This window comes from Equus caballus, chromosome 15 (genome assembly GCF_041296265.1).
Source record: "Equus caballus isolate H_3958 breed thoroughbred chromosome 15, TB-T2T, whole genome shotgun sequence".
NCBI lineage: Eukaryota > Metazoa > Chordata > Mammalia > Perissodactyla > Equidae > Equus > Equus caballus.
Genome location: NC_091698.1, coordinates 44,467,203 through 44,483,897, shown reverse-complemented (window position 1 = coordinate 44,483,897; position 16,695 = coordinate 44,467,203). Strand labels below are relative to the sequence as shown.

General features: G+C 43.3%; 1 protein-coding gene and 1 non-coding gene across 2 annotated transcripts; one reads left to right on the top strand and one right to left on the bottom strand.

The window, feature by feature from the left end:
* Nucleotides 1–9,347: 9,347 nt before the first annotated feature.
* On the bottom strand, nucleotides 9,348–16,216 carry LOC100069269 (uncharacterized protein C2orf78). The gene is made up of 3 exons (XM_023618862.2): nucleotides 16,088–16,216; nucleotides 12,241–13,002; nucleotides 9,348–11,371 (listed from the first exon to the last, which is right to left on the bottom strand). Exons 1-3 carry the CDS (start codon nucleotides 16,092–16,094, stop codon nucleotides 9,501–9,503), a joined length of 2,640 nt encoding a protein of 879 aa, XP_023474630.2. The 5' UTR covers nucleotides 16,095–16,216; the 3' UTR covers nucleotides 9,348–9,500.
* On the top strand, nucleotides 11,453–11,577 carry MIR9149 (microRNA mir-9149). The gene has a single exon (NR_128222.1). It is a non-coding gene; the product is annotated as a microRNA mir-9149 (primary transcript).
* Nucleotides 16,217–16,695: the final 479 nt, after the last annotated feature.

The following is a 16,695-nucleotide window of genomic DNA, read 5'->3' as shown; positions in this document are numbered from 1 at the left end:
TCATTTGCAAAACTCTAGCTTTACTGAACAGCCTCACCCACACAAGGCCTCCTCCTACTTTGGTTCCCACAGCAGGGATTTTGCCCCTCTCAGCTAGTTGGTGCTCTTTGGGGCAGCTTGTGTTTTAGCCTGTGTCCCAAGTGAGTGAAAAAAAGAAGCCAGTAAAGCTGGTAAGCTGTCCCTGCTTGTTATCTCGGGACTCATGTTGCGGATTGTGAAAGAGAACTCCCAGTTTACCAGATGCCAAAAACTCACTCAGCAAAGAAGCCACATGAAAATTTCCTCTTGAAAATGTCTTAGGTCTAAGGTCAGACCTCTGTCAGTGATACACATTGGTGAATAAACTACATGGCCCTTGCTCTCCTGGAGCTTACTTTCACTTGGAGAGGATAGATATTAACCAAATAATCACATAGTTACTACCAGGAGGAAAAGCACAGAATACATTAAGACCATTAAGAGAGTTTAACAGGAGAGACCTAAGAGAGACTGGGGAGTCTTAGGAGATGCCACTTAAGCTGAGACTCCAGAAGATGAGTTAGCTAAATGAAAAGAGAAGGAAGAGAGTCTCCTCAAAGTCAACAGCATGTGCAAAGGCCTTGAAGCAGGTAAGAGTTTGCTATGATCAAGGCACTGAAAGAAGCCAGTGTGATGAGGATGTGGAAGGCAAGGGGGACAGTGAAGGGAAATGAAACAAGCCACCAAGAGTCTTGGCTCTTATCTGAAGCAAGATGGCCAGCCATTGAAAGATTTGCAGGAGAAGGATGAGGCCATCCACATTTTAAAACGCTAAAGCGGGTAAGAGTCTATTGTGTCTGTCTGGGCAGAAGATGGAGTTGACAGGGACTAGATCAGTGGAGAGAGGTAGATGGAACTGAGATCTATTCCGGAGAAAGAATATGCAAGTCTCAGTGAAGAGCTGGATGTGAGTCAAGGCTGAGTCCTTTGTTTCTGGCGCAAGCAACTAACTGGTAGCTGATTGTTACCGATTACAGAGATGAAAAAGTCTGGGAGGGAAAGCAGCTTTGGGGGTAGATCAGGTGTTCCGTTTTGAATGTATTAACTCTGAAATGCCAATGATACAGATATATACAGATCTGCAGCTCAAAGAAGAGACCAGGATGGAGATCAACTTGGGAGTTTTCAGCATATAGATATTTACAACCATGGCAGTGGGTAAAATAGCTGAAGGGAAGGTAGAGAGTAAGAGGTACCAGGATAGAAACTCAACGAGTCCTGATATTTAAAGCCTACAAAGAAGAGAAGAAATAGACAAAGGAGGTTGGGAAGGAGAAGCCAGAGAACTAGGAGGGAAACTAGAAGCAGATGTTAAAAAATCAAGAGAAGAGTGTTGAAGAATAAGAGGAAGTCAACTTTGTGGAATGATCTTGAGAGTTCCAGTAAGATGAGGACTGAAGGGAACGGTTATGAAAGTGGTGACCTTGGGGAAATCTTCTGACAGCGTTCTCATCTTCATGCTTCACTGCAGTGATTCAGAAGAAGAGCTTTGTAAATGCCATCAGTGTGGGGGAAGGGATTCAGACAGGACCCAGTTGTAGTTCAGCAGCTGGCCATTTAAAAAATACTTTCACATACATTAACATTGTTAATCCTCACAACAATCCTTTGCTGATGAAGTAGCAGTGGCACTAAAATCTCCTACTGAGTGCTTACTATGCACTAAGCTCAGAGCATAGATGGTTACAATTACTAATTTTACAGATGATGAAACTGAGGCCCAGAAAATGAAGAATTGAAACTTGAACTCAATTATTCCTCTTTTTTTTTTTTACTGTGGTAAAATATACATAGGTAATGTTTATCATTTTAACCATTCATAAGTGTACAATTCAGTGGCATTAAGTGCATTCATGATGTTGTGCAGCTGTCACCACTGCCTATAACCAAAAGTTTTCCATCATCCTCAACAAAAGTTCTGTAACTATTAAAAAATAACAACCCCATTTCCCCTCCTTCAGCCCCTAGTGAGCTCTATTCTACTTCGTGTCTCCATGAATTTGCCTATTCTGGGTACCTCATGTTAGCGGAATCAAACAATGTTTTTCCTTCTGTGTCTGGCTGATTTCACTGAACATAACAGTTTTCAGGGTTCATCCATGTTACAGCATGTAACGAAATGTCATTCCTCTTTATGGCCAAATAACATTCCACTGTGTATACATACCTCATTGTGTTTATCCATTCATCTGTTGATGGACAGCTGGGTTGTTTCCACCTTGTGGCTCTTGTGAATCATGCTGCTGCGAACATTGTGTACAAATATTTGTTCAAATCCCTGCTTTCAATTCTTTTAGAGGTATAGATAGAAGTGGAGGTATTGGATCATATGAGAGTTCTATGTTTAACTTTTGAGAAACTGCCAGCTCTTTCCCACAGTGTCTTGTTTCTAAATAATTATCACATATTTTAAACATATACAGGAGCAGACATAATGCTGTGGTGTCATTGTCCACCCATGAACTCATCCAGCTGTAATATTTATCAGCTGATGGCTGTCATGTTTCATCCGTATCCCTAGCTGTTTCCCTCATTCCATATTATTTAGAAGTAGATCCTAGACATCATGTAATTTTGTCTGCACATTTTTGGTATGTATATTTAAAATATAGGACTTTTATTTCTTAATATTATTCTTTAATATTAAATATCCAGTCAGCACTCAAATTTGTAAATGTCTCCTAAATGTCATAAAAATTATTTTTAAGAGTTTGAATTGGATTCATATAAGGCCCACACTTTGCATTTGATTGTTAGGTCTCTGAAGTCTTTTATAATCTATAGGTTTTCTTTCCATGTGTATCTCCTTTTCTTTTTTTTCCAGCCTTGAATTTTATCTTTTGAAGAAACCAGGTAGTTTGACCCACCTGAAGACCACATTACAAATACAACAATTACAATGAACACCACAAAAATACAAAGGATTTTAACAGAATATTATTAAAAGCTATACACCAACAAATTGGATAACCTAGAAGAAATGGATAAATTCTTAGAATCATACAACCTCCTGAAACTGAATCAAGAAGAAATAGAGACTCTGAAGAGACCAATCACAATAAAGAAGTTGAAACAGTCATCAAAACCTCCCCAAAAACAAAAATCCAGGACCAAATGGATTCTCTGGTCAATTCTACCAAACATTCAAAGATTTATTACCAATCCTTCTCAAACTCTTCAGAAAAATTGAAGAGGATAAGACATTTCCTAAATCATTTTATAAAGCCAACATTACCCTGAATCAAAAACAGGCAAGGATAATACAAAAAAGAAAAATTACAGGCCAATATTGCTGATGAACATAAATGCAAACATCTTAAACAAAATACTAGCAAATTGAATATAACGGTACATTAAAAGGATCATACCCTGTGATCAAGTGGGATTTATTCCAGGGATGCAGGGGTGGTCAAACATCTGCAAATTAATCAATGTGATCTACCACATTAACAAAACGAAGAATAAAAATCACAGGATCATATCAATAGATGGAGAGAAAGTGTTTGACAAGACCCAACATCCATTTATGATAAAAACTCTTGGAGCTGGCCCTGTGGTCACGTGGTTAAGTTCATGGGCTCTGCTTTGGTGGCCCAAGGTTCACCATTTCAGATCCTGGGCACGGACCTATATACTGCTAATCAAGCCATGGTGTCGCAGCATCCTACATAGAAGAACTAGAATGACTTGCAACTAGGATATACAACTATGTACTGGGGCTTTGAGGAGAGGGAAAAAACCTCTCACAAAATGGGTATAGAAGGAAAGTACCTCAACATAATAAAGGCTATACTCAATGGTGAAAAACTGAAAGCTATTCCTCTGAGAATAGGAACAAGACAAGGGTGCCCACTCTTATTCAACATGCTACTGGAAGTTTTAGCAGAGCAATTAGGCAAGAAAAAGAAACAAAATGGAGCCAAATTGGAAAGGAAGAAGTAAGACTGTCACTGTTTGCAGATTACATGATTCTATATATAGAAAACCCTAAAAAATCTTCCAAAAAACCATTAGAAATAATCGACAAATACAGTACAGTTGCAGGGTACAAAATCAACATATAAAAATCAGTTGCATTTCTATACACAAACAATGAACTAGCAGAAAAAGAAATCAAGGATACAATCCCATTTACAATTGCAACAAAAAGAATAAAATACTTAGGAATAAATTTAACCAAGGAGGTGAAAGACCTATGCACTGAAAACTTTAAGATGCTATTGAAAGAAATCAAAGAAGACATAAAGAAATGGAAAGATATTCCATGCTTATGGATTGGAAGAATAAACATAGTTAAAATGTTCATATTACCTAAGCAAACAACAGATTCAATGCAACGTCAATCAGAATCCCAATGGCATTCTTCAGGGAAATAAAACAAATAACCCTAAGATTTATATGAAACAACAAAAGATCCCAAATAGCCAAAGCAATCCTGAGAAAAAAGAACAAAGTTAGAGGTATCACACTCTCTGAATTCAAAATATACTACAAAGTTATAGTATGATACAGGCGGAAAAACAGACACACAGAACAATGGATCAGAATTGAGGCCTAGAAATAAAACCACACATCCACTGACAGCTAATCTTTGACAAAGAAACCAAGAACATACAATGGAGAAAGAAAAGAAATGATCAAGAAAGCCGTCATATCTGAAAAAAAAGAAAGGGTTTAAAAGCCTTGAGCTGGGAGATAAATAGACAAAACCAGAAAATCACAGCTCTCTATCAGGACAGGTTAGCAAACAATTATAGCATTAAAGATAAAGGGAAGGAAAGCATCAAAAATAACTATAAACACTTCATTTTAATCACAAACTCACAACACAAAATGGAATAAGTTGTGACAACAATAACTTAGATGGGAAAGAGGAATGGGATGGAAGCTTCTTAGACTAAAGAGATAAGAGGCTATCAGAAAATGGACTATCTCATCTATGAGATCTTTTATACAAACCTCATGGTAACCACTAAATAAAAAATCAGAAGAGAGACACAAATGACAAGTAAAGAGAAAACTTGGAAACCCATCATAAAGAAACACCAAACTAAACTGACCATCAGAAATACATGGGATGAGAAATAAGGGAAATACAGAACAACCAGAAAACAACTGATAAAATGGCAGTATTAACCCCTCAAATATCAATAATCACTCTAAATGTAAGTGGGTTGAATTCTCCAATCAAAAGACACAGAGTGGCTGGATGGATTAAAAAACAAGACCTAGCAATATGCTGCCTGCAGGAAACACATCTCAGTGCTGACTACAAACACAGACTCAGAGTAAAGAGCTGAAAGATGATACTCCAAGCAAATGGCAAACAAAAGAAAGCAGATATAGCCGTACTTATATCAGACAAAGTAGACTTCAAGATAAAAAAGACAATGAGAGACAAAGAGGGACAGTACATAATGATAAAAGGGACACTCCTTCAAGAAGACATAACACTTATAAATATATGTGCACCTAACACGAAAACACCAAAGCACGTAAAGCAACTATTGACAGACCTAAAAGGAGAAATTAACAGCAACACAATAGTAGTAGGGGCTCTCAACATCCCACTTACATCAATGGATAGGTCATCCAGACAGAAAGTCAACAAGAAAATAGTGGAATTAAAGGAAGTACTAATCTAGATGGACTTAATGGATATATATAGAACACTCCATCCAAAAGCAGCACACTACACATTCTTCTGAAGTGTACATGGAACAATACGTTGGGAAACAAGGCAAGCCTCAATAAATGTAAGAAGACTGAAGTCATATCTAGCATCCTTTCTGATCATAATGCTATTAAACTAGAAGTCAACTACAAGAAAATAGCTGGGAAAGTGACAAATATGTGGAGACTAAACAACATGCTACTGAACAATCAATGGATCAATGCAGAAATTAAAGGAGAAATAAAAAAACATCTGGAGACAAATGAAAATGAAAATACACCATACCAACTTATATGGGATGCAGCAAAATCAGTCCTAAGAGGGATGACATAAAGAAATGGAATGATAGTCTATGCACATGAATTGGAAGAGTAAACTACTTAAAATGTCCATACTACTTAAAGCAGTCTACAGATGTGATGCAGTCCCAGTCAGAATCCCAAGGACCATTCTTCACAGAAATAAAACAAAGAATCCTAAAATTCATGTAGCGTGACAAAAGACCCCACGTAGATAAAGCAATCCTGAGAAAAAAGAACAAAGAACAAAGCTGGAGGCATCACAATCCCTGACTTCAAAATATCCTTCAAAGCTATGGTAATCAAAACAGCATGGTACTGATACAAAAACAGACACACAGACCAATGGAACAGAATTGAAAGCCCAGAAAAAAAAACTACATATCTACAGACAGCTAATCTTTGACAAAGGAACCAAGAACATACAATGGAGAAAGGAAAATCTCTTCAAAAGATGATATTGGGAAAACTGGACAGCCACTAGCAAAAGAATGAAAGTAGACCATTATCTTTCACCATACACAAAAATGAACTCAAAATGGATTAAAGACTTGAAGGTAAGATGTGAAACCATAAAACTCCTAGAAGAAAATATAGGCAGTACACTCTTTGACATCAGTCTTAGAAGCATATTTCAAATATCCTGACTACTTAGGCAAGGGAAATAAAAGAAAAAATAAACAAATGGGACTACATCAGACTAAAGAGCTTCTGCCAGGCAAAGGAAATCAGGAACAAAACAAAGACAACTCACCAACTGGGAGAAAATATTTTCAAATCATATATCCGACAAGGTATTAATCTCCAAAGTATATAAAGAACTAATACAACAACAAAACAAACAACCTAATCAAAAAATGGCCTGAGGCTATGAACAGAGATTTTTCCAAAGAAGACATACAGATGGCCAACAGGCACGTGAAAAGATGTTCAACATCACTAATCATTAGGGAAATGCAAATCAAAACTGCAATGAGATATCACCTTATACCTGCTAGAACCGCTACAATTACTAAGAGAAAAAAATAAATGTTGGAGAGGATGTGGAGTAGAGGGAACCCTCGTATACTGCTGGTGGGAGTGCAAACTGAGGCAGCCACTGTGGAAAACATTATGGAGATTTCTCCAAAAATTAAAAATAGAAATACCATATGATCCAGCTATCCCACTACTGAATATTTATCCTAAGAACTTCAAATCAACAATTCAAAAAGACTTATGCACTCCTATGTTCATTGCAGCATCATTCACAATAGCCAAGATATGGAAGCAACCCAAGTGCCCATCAACTGATGAATGGATAAAGAAGATGTGGTGTATATACAATGTAATACTACTCAATCATAAAAAAAGACAAAATTGTCTCACTTGCAACAACATGGATGGATCTTGAGTATATTGTGTTAAGTGAAATAAGCCAGACAGAGAAAGACAAACACGGCATGATTTCACTCAAACATGGAAAATAAACAAATATGTGGACAAAGAGAACGGATTAGTGGTTACCAGATCGGAAGGGGGTTGGGAGTTGGGCATAAGTGGTAAGGGGGCACGTATGTATGGTGACTGACAAATAATAATGTACAACTGAAATTTCACAATGTTATAAACTACTATGACCTCAGCAAAATAATTTTTTAATAAAAGGAATGAACTACTGACATATGCTACAACATGGATGAACTTTGAAAACATTCTGCTAAGTGAAAGAAGCCAGACACAAAGGTCACATGTTGTATTCTTTCAGATATTTGAAATGTCCATAAAAGGCAAGTCCATAGAGACAGAAAGCACATGAGTGGTTGCCAGGGCTGGAGAGAGGAGGGAATGAGGAGTGATTGCTAATGGTTAAGGCTGTTTCTTCTAGGGGTGATAAAAATGTGATGGGGTAGAAATGGTGATGGTTGCACAAGGTTGTGAACGTACTAAATGCCACTGAAGTTACAGTTTTGAAAGGTGAATTTTATGGCATAGAAATTATGTCCCAATAAATAATTTTATAAATGTAAATTACCAATTTTCCCGTAGTAATTATACGCTGTCCCATCTCTCTCCTCCCGCCACTCCGTTCCCTTTTACGCCCGCTCTACAATCTCCCACCCCTCACTCCCTCCAGCCATCCCATGAGGCCTCTCATGGAGCAACTCTGGATCCTTGGGCCCCTGCATCCTGTGGCTGTTGGAGAGGTGACTCAGTGCCCACATGCTCCTACTGCTCTCACTTCAGGCAGTGGAATCTTCCAGCAGATTTTCCTGTGTGGTTTGGATGATGTTTACAGAAGTCAGCATGCACCCGTGTCCATGGAGAAAGACCTGACAGGCCCCTCCACAAGTTGGATCGCATCCACCAGTAACCTCCAGATACTGTACTCTGAAACACAGGTTGGTTGAACACAGGTACTTGCAAATACTGGGGACTCAGGTGGTGTATAGGCCTCGGATAGCGGCCTTACTTTTTGGCATACAATGTGACCTCAGTCCATTGCTGACTGGTGAACTGGCTCAGTGATTCTGGCCTTGTGTGTTGTTGCAAAGGTTAACTGAAGTAGGGACGCACCCTGTGGTATAGTGCTTAAGTTCCACATGCACTGTTTCTGCAGACTAGATTAGTGAGTTTGGATCCTGGGGGTGGACCTACACCACTCATCAGCCAAGCTGTGGTGACGACCCACAAGAAAATACAAGAAGATTGGCACAGATGTTAGCTCAGGGCAAATCTTCCTTAGTAAAAAAAAAAAAGGTTAGCTGAAGTAGTGTACTCACTGGCCTAGTGCATAGGTGCTGAGGAAATGGTGATTTCTCAGCCAGCCCTGTTCTGGGTGGGCCTCCTGCTGCAGCAGTTCCCGTGGGGAGGCCCGTTATCAGCTGCCCACAGAGCAACTATGAGTCTTGGCCACTCATCTGGTAGATTCCCCTATGATTTATACTCACCATTCCCAGGCATAATCATTCATGGATGAGGCAACCCAAGCCTTTTGGGGAGGTGTCCTGAAGCTCTTGTTTTCCAAAACACCGATGTGGTGGTCGTGAGCCATTAGACCAGCCTCCCTGAGAGACAGTTTACATTTGTCCTGGTCAACCTAGACTCGTCGGCTGCCGTCTTCAACTCTATTCCAATTTTACTCTTTTAACGCTCCCCTCAGGCCCTGCTTCTGACCTCTGTCATTCACGACTCCTGCTTCTTTTTATAAAGCCCTAAAATCTCTCCCTTTTGGCCTCCCCAGTCCTGGACCCAGTTCCTGCCTGTTTCCTCATTTTGTATCTCTTTTCCCTCATTCTCCCATCCAACTGTACTTCTTTTTTCTCATGAAGCCTTTGATCCCCTCCCCCTCCAGAGAATAACCACAGTTAACAGCATTTCCAAACACAGAAGGATTCTTTATTACTCATCTATTAACTAATACTTGTACTTATTGTTTTATTAAATTCTAAAATATATCAAAATAAGAGAAATATCTATCTATAGAAAAACAACTGGTCCCCAATGTGGCAGCAACAATGCTAGCAGCCTTATCTTGCATAGCCGTAGTATCGAGAAATTTCCATTTCTTTTTCCCTCTCAGTGAAAAACTGCACTTTCCCCCGAGAGGTGTACTTGGCAGCCTTCTCACGCTCCTGTTGAGCCTGCCTCTTCATGGCCTCCCGCTCTGGCCTCTGTTCCTGTGTGATGGGCTCCGACATCACTGGCCCTGGAATGTCGGGTTTCCTCCATGGAATTGGTTGCTTGCTGAAATCCTCCAGTAGATACTGGGCGGGAGGCTTGGGCGGGGCCTGGAGCATGGGCACAGCAGTGGCAACGGGCTCCTGCTGGAGAGAAGTGCAAGACGCTGTTGTGTAAGGTGCAGGCCTTGAAGCAGGACACTGAGGGACGCTAGGCCGGGTGGGGTTGGTCCAACCTGGTCGAGTGGGGTTGGTGGAAATTGGCCGAGCTGGTCTGGCAGGACCTGTCAAAGATGCAGGAGCTGGGTGGGTGGAATTGACTGCAGTTGGTTGGGCTGAGTTGGTGGAAGCAGGCCGGGCAGGGTCTGCCACAGCAGGCCGATGTGAGGCCAGAGCCTGTGGCCTCCGAGGAACAGGTCGAGCTGGAGGCTTGTCCACGGACAGAAAAGGCAAAGGTACCAACCTGACCTTCCCAGGAGGTGGCAGCTCGTCCCGGGATGGAGGTGGACACTCCTTTTCAGCACTGCTCTCTGCTTTCTGGGCTTTGACTTGAGTTTCCTCAGGACACTGACCCTCCAGTGGTTTATCCAGCCACGGTTTGATAGCTGGGCAGGGCTGGGGGTGTTTGGGGTTGCTGGAGGTTCCCAGGGCCCGGGAGGAAGAGGGCCCGGTGTTCTTCTCACTCTTCCTCCCCAGAGCATGAAACACCTGCACCGACTCCAACATGTGCTGGCCGAGGCTGGTTCGAGGCCGCTTAAAGGTTTCTTGGCTCAGCTCGGGCTGATTCTTCCTCCGCTTCATCTTGGGCATCATTGGCTTCTCTTCCACCCTGACTTCAGTCCCTGACTGCCGACTCTCTCCGGCTTTCTTGGGGTTGTTTCCTCTGGTCCTCTTGGTCCTTTCCTGCCCATGGCTCTTAGTTGTACTGATCCTGCTGGGTGCAGCTTTCTGAGGTTTGCTGTTGGAGTGCTCGGCCTCGTTCTCAGGAGCCCTGTCTCCCCCTGACAGGCACTCCGGGTCCTTTGGCTGGATTTTGGCCTTGGGAGCACCATCGAGAGGCTCAGAGGCCTGATGTTTGTTCTTCCTGGTGTACTCGGAGGCAGCCTTTCTGCCACTTATCTTTTGCTGCAGCTGGATGGACTCGATGGCTCCTGTGTCTTTGGCTTGGATCAGCTCGGGGCCTTGGGGTTGATCAAGGTCTTTCAAGGGGTCGAATAGTTGGGGAAGGTGACCATCCTCCATCAGTGTAGCGATGTCTGCAAAGCCACCGCTAGCCTCGGTCCCGTTTTCCAGTGTCCCTTGGCCCTCAAGACTCAGGCTACTCTTTCCCACATCAGCGTTTTCGGAAGCAGGGTGGTCCTCTGGTCCGAGGGGATCGATGCAGGCCAGGAGCTGGAGAATATCAGGAATTTCTAAAGGCTGTAGTAGAGGCTCTTGGTTTTGTATTGGGATCTGGTCGGGATCCAGGGGCTTTGCAAGTTTGGTGTTAAACTCATCCCAGTTCTTTGGATTTGGAGACGGTGCCAGGAGGTCACTGTTAGACGTCTTGTCTGGAGCTGTCAGTGACATGTCCCCAAGCTCAGCTGGTGGGTCACTCTGCAGCATCTGGGTATTTCTGCTACTGCAGGATTTGGGGAATTCTGGAGCTTGCTGTAGGTAAATTTTCTGGCTTGGCGGTTGCAGCCCCAGGGAAGTCTCCATCCCCAGGGACGTTTCCACCACTACAAAGGAAGCAAGGATGAAGTGAGTCCTCGGTGGGTGAGATGTTCCCCCCTAGATACCAGTGCGGCAACCACGTCCCTTCCCCCGATGGGCAAGGCGTTTCTCCTGGCTCTTAAGGATCATGGACAGTGCCCTGTGCTAGGAGCTAAGAGGCGAGTGTTCTGGTTCTTACTGGTGATCATTGGATGTCATTGTCCCTTGGCTTTCTTTCTATTTCATAGGGTTGTCATAGGAGCAATAAAAAGTAAAAGAGAGTTTTATACTATGAGACATTTCACAAGTCCTAACATTCTCCTATAGAGTCTTTTTGATGCTGTCCATTTTCCCGGGAGAATGAGAACACGTCACACTGTGGACGAGGAGAGGGAGCGGAGCTCTTTCCGATGGAATATATGAGCAAGGACAGATTCCTAGCCTGCTGAATTTTGACAGCGTCTCGGGACAGAAGGGCTTATTCCTGGTATGAGTGAACAAAGTGAGGGAAAGTTTGCGTGTCTCTATCATAGTGATAGTTCTGACAGGCCTTCCCAGGAGACTAACCCCGTAAATCGGCAGAGGGAGTCCATTTGTATGTGGTGGAGTAGGGCACTTAGCAGCTGGGGTAGTGAGAGATATGGGGTCCCTTGGTGTGCTCTTGGGGTTCTCAGCCATGTAGCATAGATGAGCATTACAGTGTCCCCCCTGCCCCCCTGTATGAGGTGTTCTTATGTCGAGTCTGAAATGGGGAGCACTGAGCGAGGGTAGTGTTCACTCATGTCTCAGGACTTCAGTTCTACCTGTCTGTGGCCTCACCGCTTCCCGGCTGCAGATTTGACCCTGATTTTGGATGCAGACCTCCTTTCTCTGCCTTCTTGCTGTTTGTACTCACCTTGAAATCTGGTTTGTGGGATGGCTGGAGCAGACGCAGCGTAGTAGACCCCAGAGGTGGAGGCTGGTGGAAGGACATGTGTGGGCTGAATCTCCTTTAGTACCAACACCATTTCTGGTTGAGGAGCAGAGGCCCCGGCTCCTGTGTAGGACACAGAGCCGTAGGACTGCAGGCAGGGGCCAAGTTCTCCAGACAGCAGAGGCCCCAGTGTGCCGTGACCACAGTAGTACACCTGGCTTCCTTCCTGGTAGGGAAGTGACAGGCTGTGTCCCTGATTTGGAACCTGAGATGGTGTTCCCTGAACAAGGCTGGTGGAAACTGATGGATACAGTGGGACCGGGTTATTGGCACCTGAAGTTCTGTCATACTGTGCTGCCATATACATGGAAGAAACCGCTGTGTCGTGGCCAGTGACAGTCAGAGTGCAGTCTCCGAGTGAAGAGGACTCCTGTGCAGTGCTTCCTGGGACACCCCACTCAAAGAGACCCGGATAGGAAGCAGCTGAGGTGGAGCTCTGGCTCTGGCCAGTCACTCCAGACAGCGTGGTTGTGCTAGAATGTTGGTAAAGGTAGGCGCTGCCCATGAGTGGCTGGGAAGAGGTGCCCGTGGCTGATGGCAGTAGCCATCCTGAACTGACGGCTGGAGCAGAGACTCTGGAGAAATTGCAGACACTTCCTGCTAGGGAAGCTGCATCGCTCACCACAGGAAGAGAGAGCTGCAGGGAGTTTGGAGTTCCAAGTAAGGATGGATTCTGGAAATTTTCTGTAGGGAACAAGAGGGTGAAGAAAAACTCAGTGAGACTGATCAACTCTGACAATGTCTGAGGAGCAGCATCATCTCAAGGTTGCTGCATGAGGAAGCCTCTCATCCCAGTGCTCACTGAGACAGCAAACACCCACGGCTTTATGGTGGTTGTAAGGGCGGGAGGAGTTTGTTCCTTTCTGTGTAACTGCCTGTGCTCCCAGATGGGGCAGAGATGTGCAGAAGCCCCAAGTGGTGTGGGTCACACCTTGTTCTCTAGGCTGGAAGCCCCCTTCTCCCTGCCCATCCTTCCCTTCAGCCTCCCCTAGTCCTGACTCGTCTACTCTTTGCTAGCATTGAAGCACCTGAAACTAGAACGTCCTCAGAGATGCTCTGTTCTGACATTCTCCTGGTACGAGTGAGGAAACTGAGGCTCAGAGAGGTCAGCTGGAGTGGTCCGATTCTCCCATTATGGCAGCATCATCACCAGGTCACAGAGCCTAAGTCTCCTGACTTCTTGCCAGGACTCTGCTCTGACTGTTCCACTACCAGAACCCGGGAGAAGGAGACCTCCTAATAAGGTGTTTTCTTGGTCCCTTAGAAAACAGTGCAGCTGTTACCACTGTCTCTTCAGCGTCTGTTTGCTCGTACTGTTCACGTGCTGTTCCCTAGAGTTCACCCAGTAGTCAGTCCGGGTGGTAGGTGTAAAGGGTCACTCTTACCCTCTTCAAGCCTGGTTTCTGATCCTACCTCCACATGATTGCCTGAGGGTGTGCATCCCAAGAAGTGCTTTTTGAAAGAAAACAGTAATTTAATCTCCCTGAGCTTCAGGTTACTCATCTGTAGTTACAATAACAAGAGCAACAACAATAATAGTAATTCATACATGAATTCATATAGGACATATCTGTTATCTGGAGGAAGATATGATAAGTTCTGTGAAAAATCATGGAAAACATTTATCAAGGAAGTAAAAAGAACCATATAGATATTCATAAAAGCTGCGGTATGCAGCAAGCAACAAAGCAGAATCAGTTTACTGATAGTTCTGTATCATATACGCTTTGTCATGAAAGTGAATATTGCCGGCTCCATTGTAGTGAATACTGTTTACCAAAACCAGCCCGAGAAGAAGGTGATTTTGAATGAATTCCTAGCCAGTACGTGCAGACAGAGTAGATCAGTAAAAGTGGCCTAAAAGGCATCAAAATGCTATCAATGTGAATGTATAGCTGGCCACAATATAAGCAGACAGATATTTCAGTGAAAACTGGTACAAAGCAGAGAGCAACATCCTAAGTGTAAAGGAATTCCGTTGTTGTGCTCGTTCTTATTTCTCTGACCATGAGCCGCAAGGAACGGCTAGTAAGCCTAGAAATCCATACTTCAATTAGTATAACCACATGGATGCAGAAGAGAGTACTTAAAAGGTATCAGGAAGGTTTTTCTATTTATCCTAAAACCTCAATTATTATCACCTTCAAGATCCAGGAAGGGGTCATCCCCAAAGACTGAAACCACCGTCATCGCTAGAATCCAACTTTTAAAAATTTAATGTAGGAAAACCGGAAGGATGCCACAAAATTGTCTGAGATAAATGTGGAGTCAGAGATGGGGCACTTGAGTTTTGCTTTTTCTTCTCGGGCAGCTTAGATCTAGAAAGAGATGGTGGCCGTTTCTCAGTGCGCGCTCTATGTCAGGAAGAAAATGTTTATAAAGATGAAAAGCAGCCTTGACTTGGAACCTACGTATCACACACAGGAATTAATCCTTCTGATTCAAGTTAGAGGATATTATTTGTTAGAAACTTATGTTTTATTTTTAATGGGCAAAACCTCTACATAGTTAAAAAATGAGAATGAAGGGGCTGGCCCCGTGGCCGAGTGGTTAAGTTCGCGCGCTCCGCTGCAGGCGGCCCAGTGTTTCGTTGGTTGGAATCCTGGGCGCGGACATCACACTGCTCATGAAACCCCGCTCAGGCAGCATCCCACATGCCACAACTAGAAGGACCCACAATGAAGAATATACAACTATGTACTGGGGGGCTTTGGGGAGAAAAAGGAAAAAAATAAAATCTTAAAAGAAAAATGAGAATGAAATAAAGCACTAGAAATTCTGTTGCCTCCAGCCGTCTGGATAAGCACTTTATCAATTTCTGGATTATAGGAAGTGTCATTTCTAAAAGATCTCTGAAATGTTTATATTCAAACTCTCAGGTGCCGTCCGCGTTCAGAGAGGCAAGAGAAAAAAGCAAAGAAGCGAGTCTGAGTCTGAGAAGCTGCTTTGCCTGGCGATGCCCTGTTCTGCCTCACTGGCCTTCCTCGGCTATGAATGTGAGCGTTTGCTGAAGTCAACTGTGCTTCGCCCTGCTCTGAGCACGTTTCACTCTGTGCTCTTCCTGCTGCAATTGAAAATCTTTGGTTCCTTCAGCATGTCATGCCAAACCACCTCTTTTTCCTGGAGAGCTCCTCCTCGCTCTCCTCCTCATTCTTCTATTTTCTCAGCCCTCTAGGTTCCTGTTGGCCTGTGCTGATGAAAACAATCCTCAACTTCCTGACCTTTGAAGACTAGTCCCCCTATAGCCCAGTACTCTCCATTGTCTCTTCCTACTTTTTTTTTTTTTCACCTCATTTAGGTAGATAACTCCAAACATGGGCATATTGCCTTTTGAACAGCACTAAATTTAAAATACTACGGTTGAAATTTCAGTGGAGGGAGACCATTACAGATGAAACCTTTGGGGATATACTGCTAACTTCCTGCATCACCTAGATTTCTCTCTGTTTCTGTGGAAACACCCTCAAGAAGTCTCTGATTTCATTTCTACCTGGGTGCCCTTTAAGATTCAATATGAGAAAAGCAAAGGAGCAGAAGGAACCACAGTTGTAATATCCTGATGTGAGAGATGAGAGAAAACAGAGTTTGTGAGAGAGTCAACGACTTGTCCAAAGTCCTACAGCTCATAAATGTCAAAGTCAAAACTTAAATTAGGTCCCCAGGTTTACTTCAATACTTTCCTCCCATTATTCTCTGCTACATTAGAATCTACTCCCAAATTTAGGGGCAAAAATACATAACGGAACACTTAAAAAGTTAGTTTCCTTGCCTGACATGGCGAGAAAAGAAGAGGAAGCATCAACTGCAGATCCAAGAGATGAGGAGACGATACCAGAGGAAGTCTGAGTGGCTGCCGTCAAAGAGCGGTGTGTCCAGTATGAAGGTCACTGGTCACACTGGTCGCTTGCGATGATCCAAATTTATTTACAGACAACTCCATGGAAACCCCAAGATTCTAGCAGGTGGCAGTAGGTCTAGGGGGAGAATGATGTCACAGAGCAGGCAGTTCAAAGGTACGAGACAGCCAATAGGGCGGCCAGATTCCCCACAAGAAGATGGGATTGGGTGGAGGGAGTCGGGGGAGAGCTACAGCAGCACCTGCATGGCTGAGCTCTGGGGAGGTGACATCCTAGGAGCCACATGTGCTAGTCTCTCTTCCCCAGGCTCTTATGTTAGGGAATCCTCTCAATGTTCCTTATAGATGTTCATTAATGTAAGTAACTCATAGTTCTTTGTATTCTATGAATTATACTTTATAACATATATTGTACATTAGTAATTACATGTACAGTTAGTTAATATCCTTAGAGAGGAAGGAAAAGGACATCTAGGTTGACCTATTACCGTTGTTCTGAAATCCTACCGGGTGATCTAACG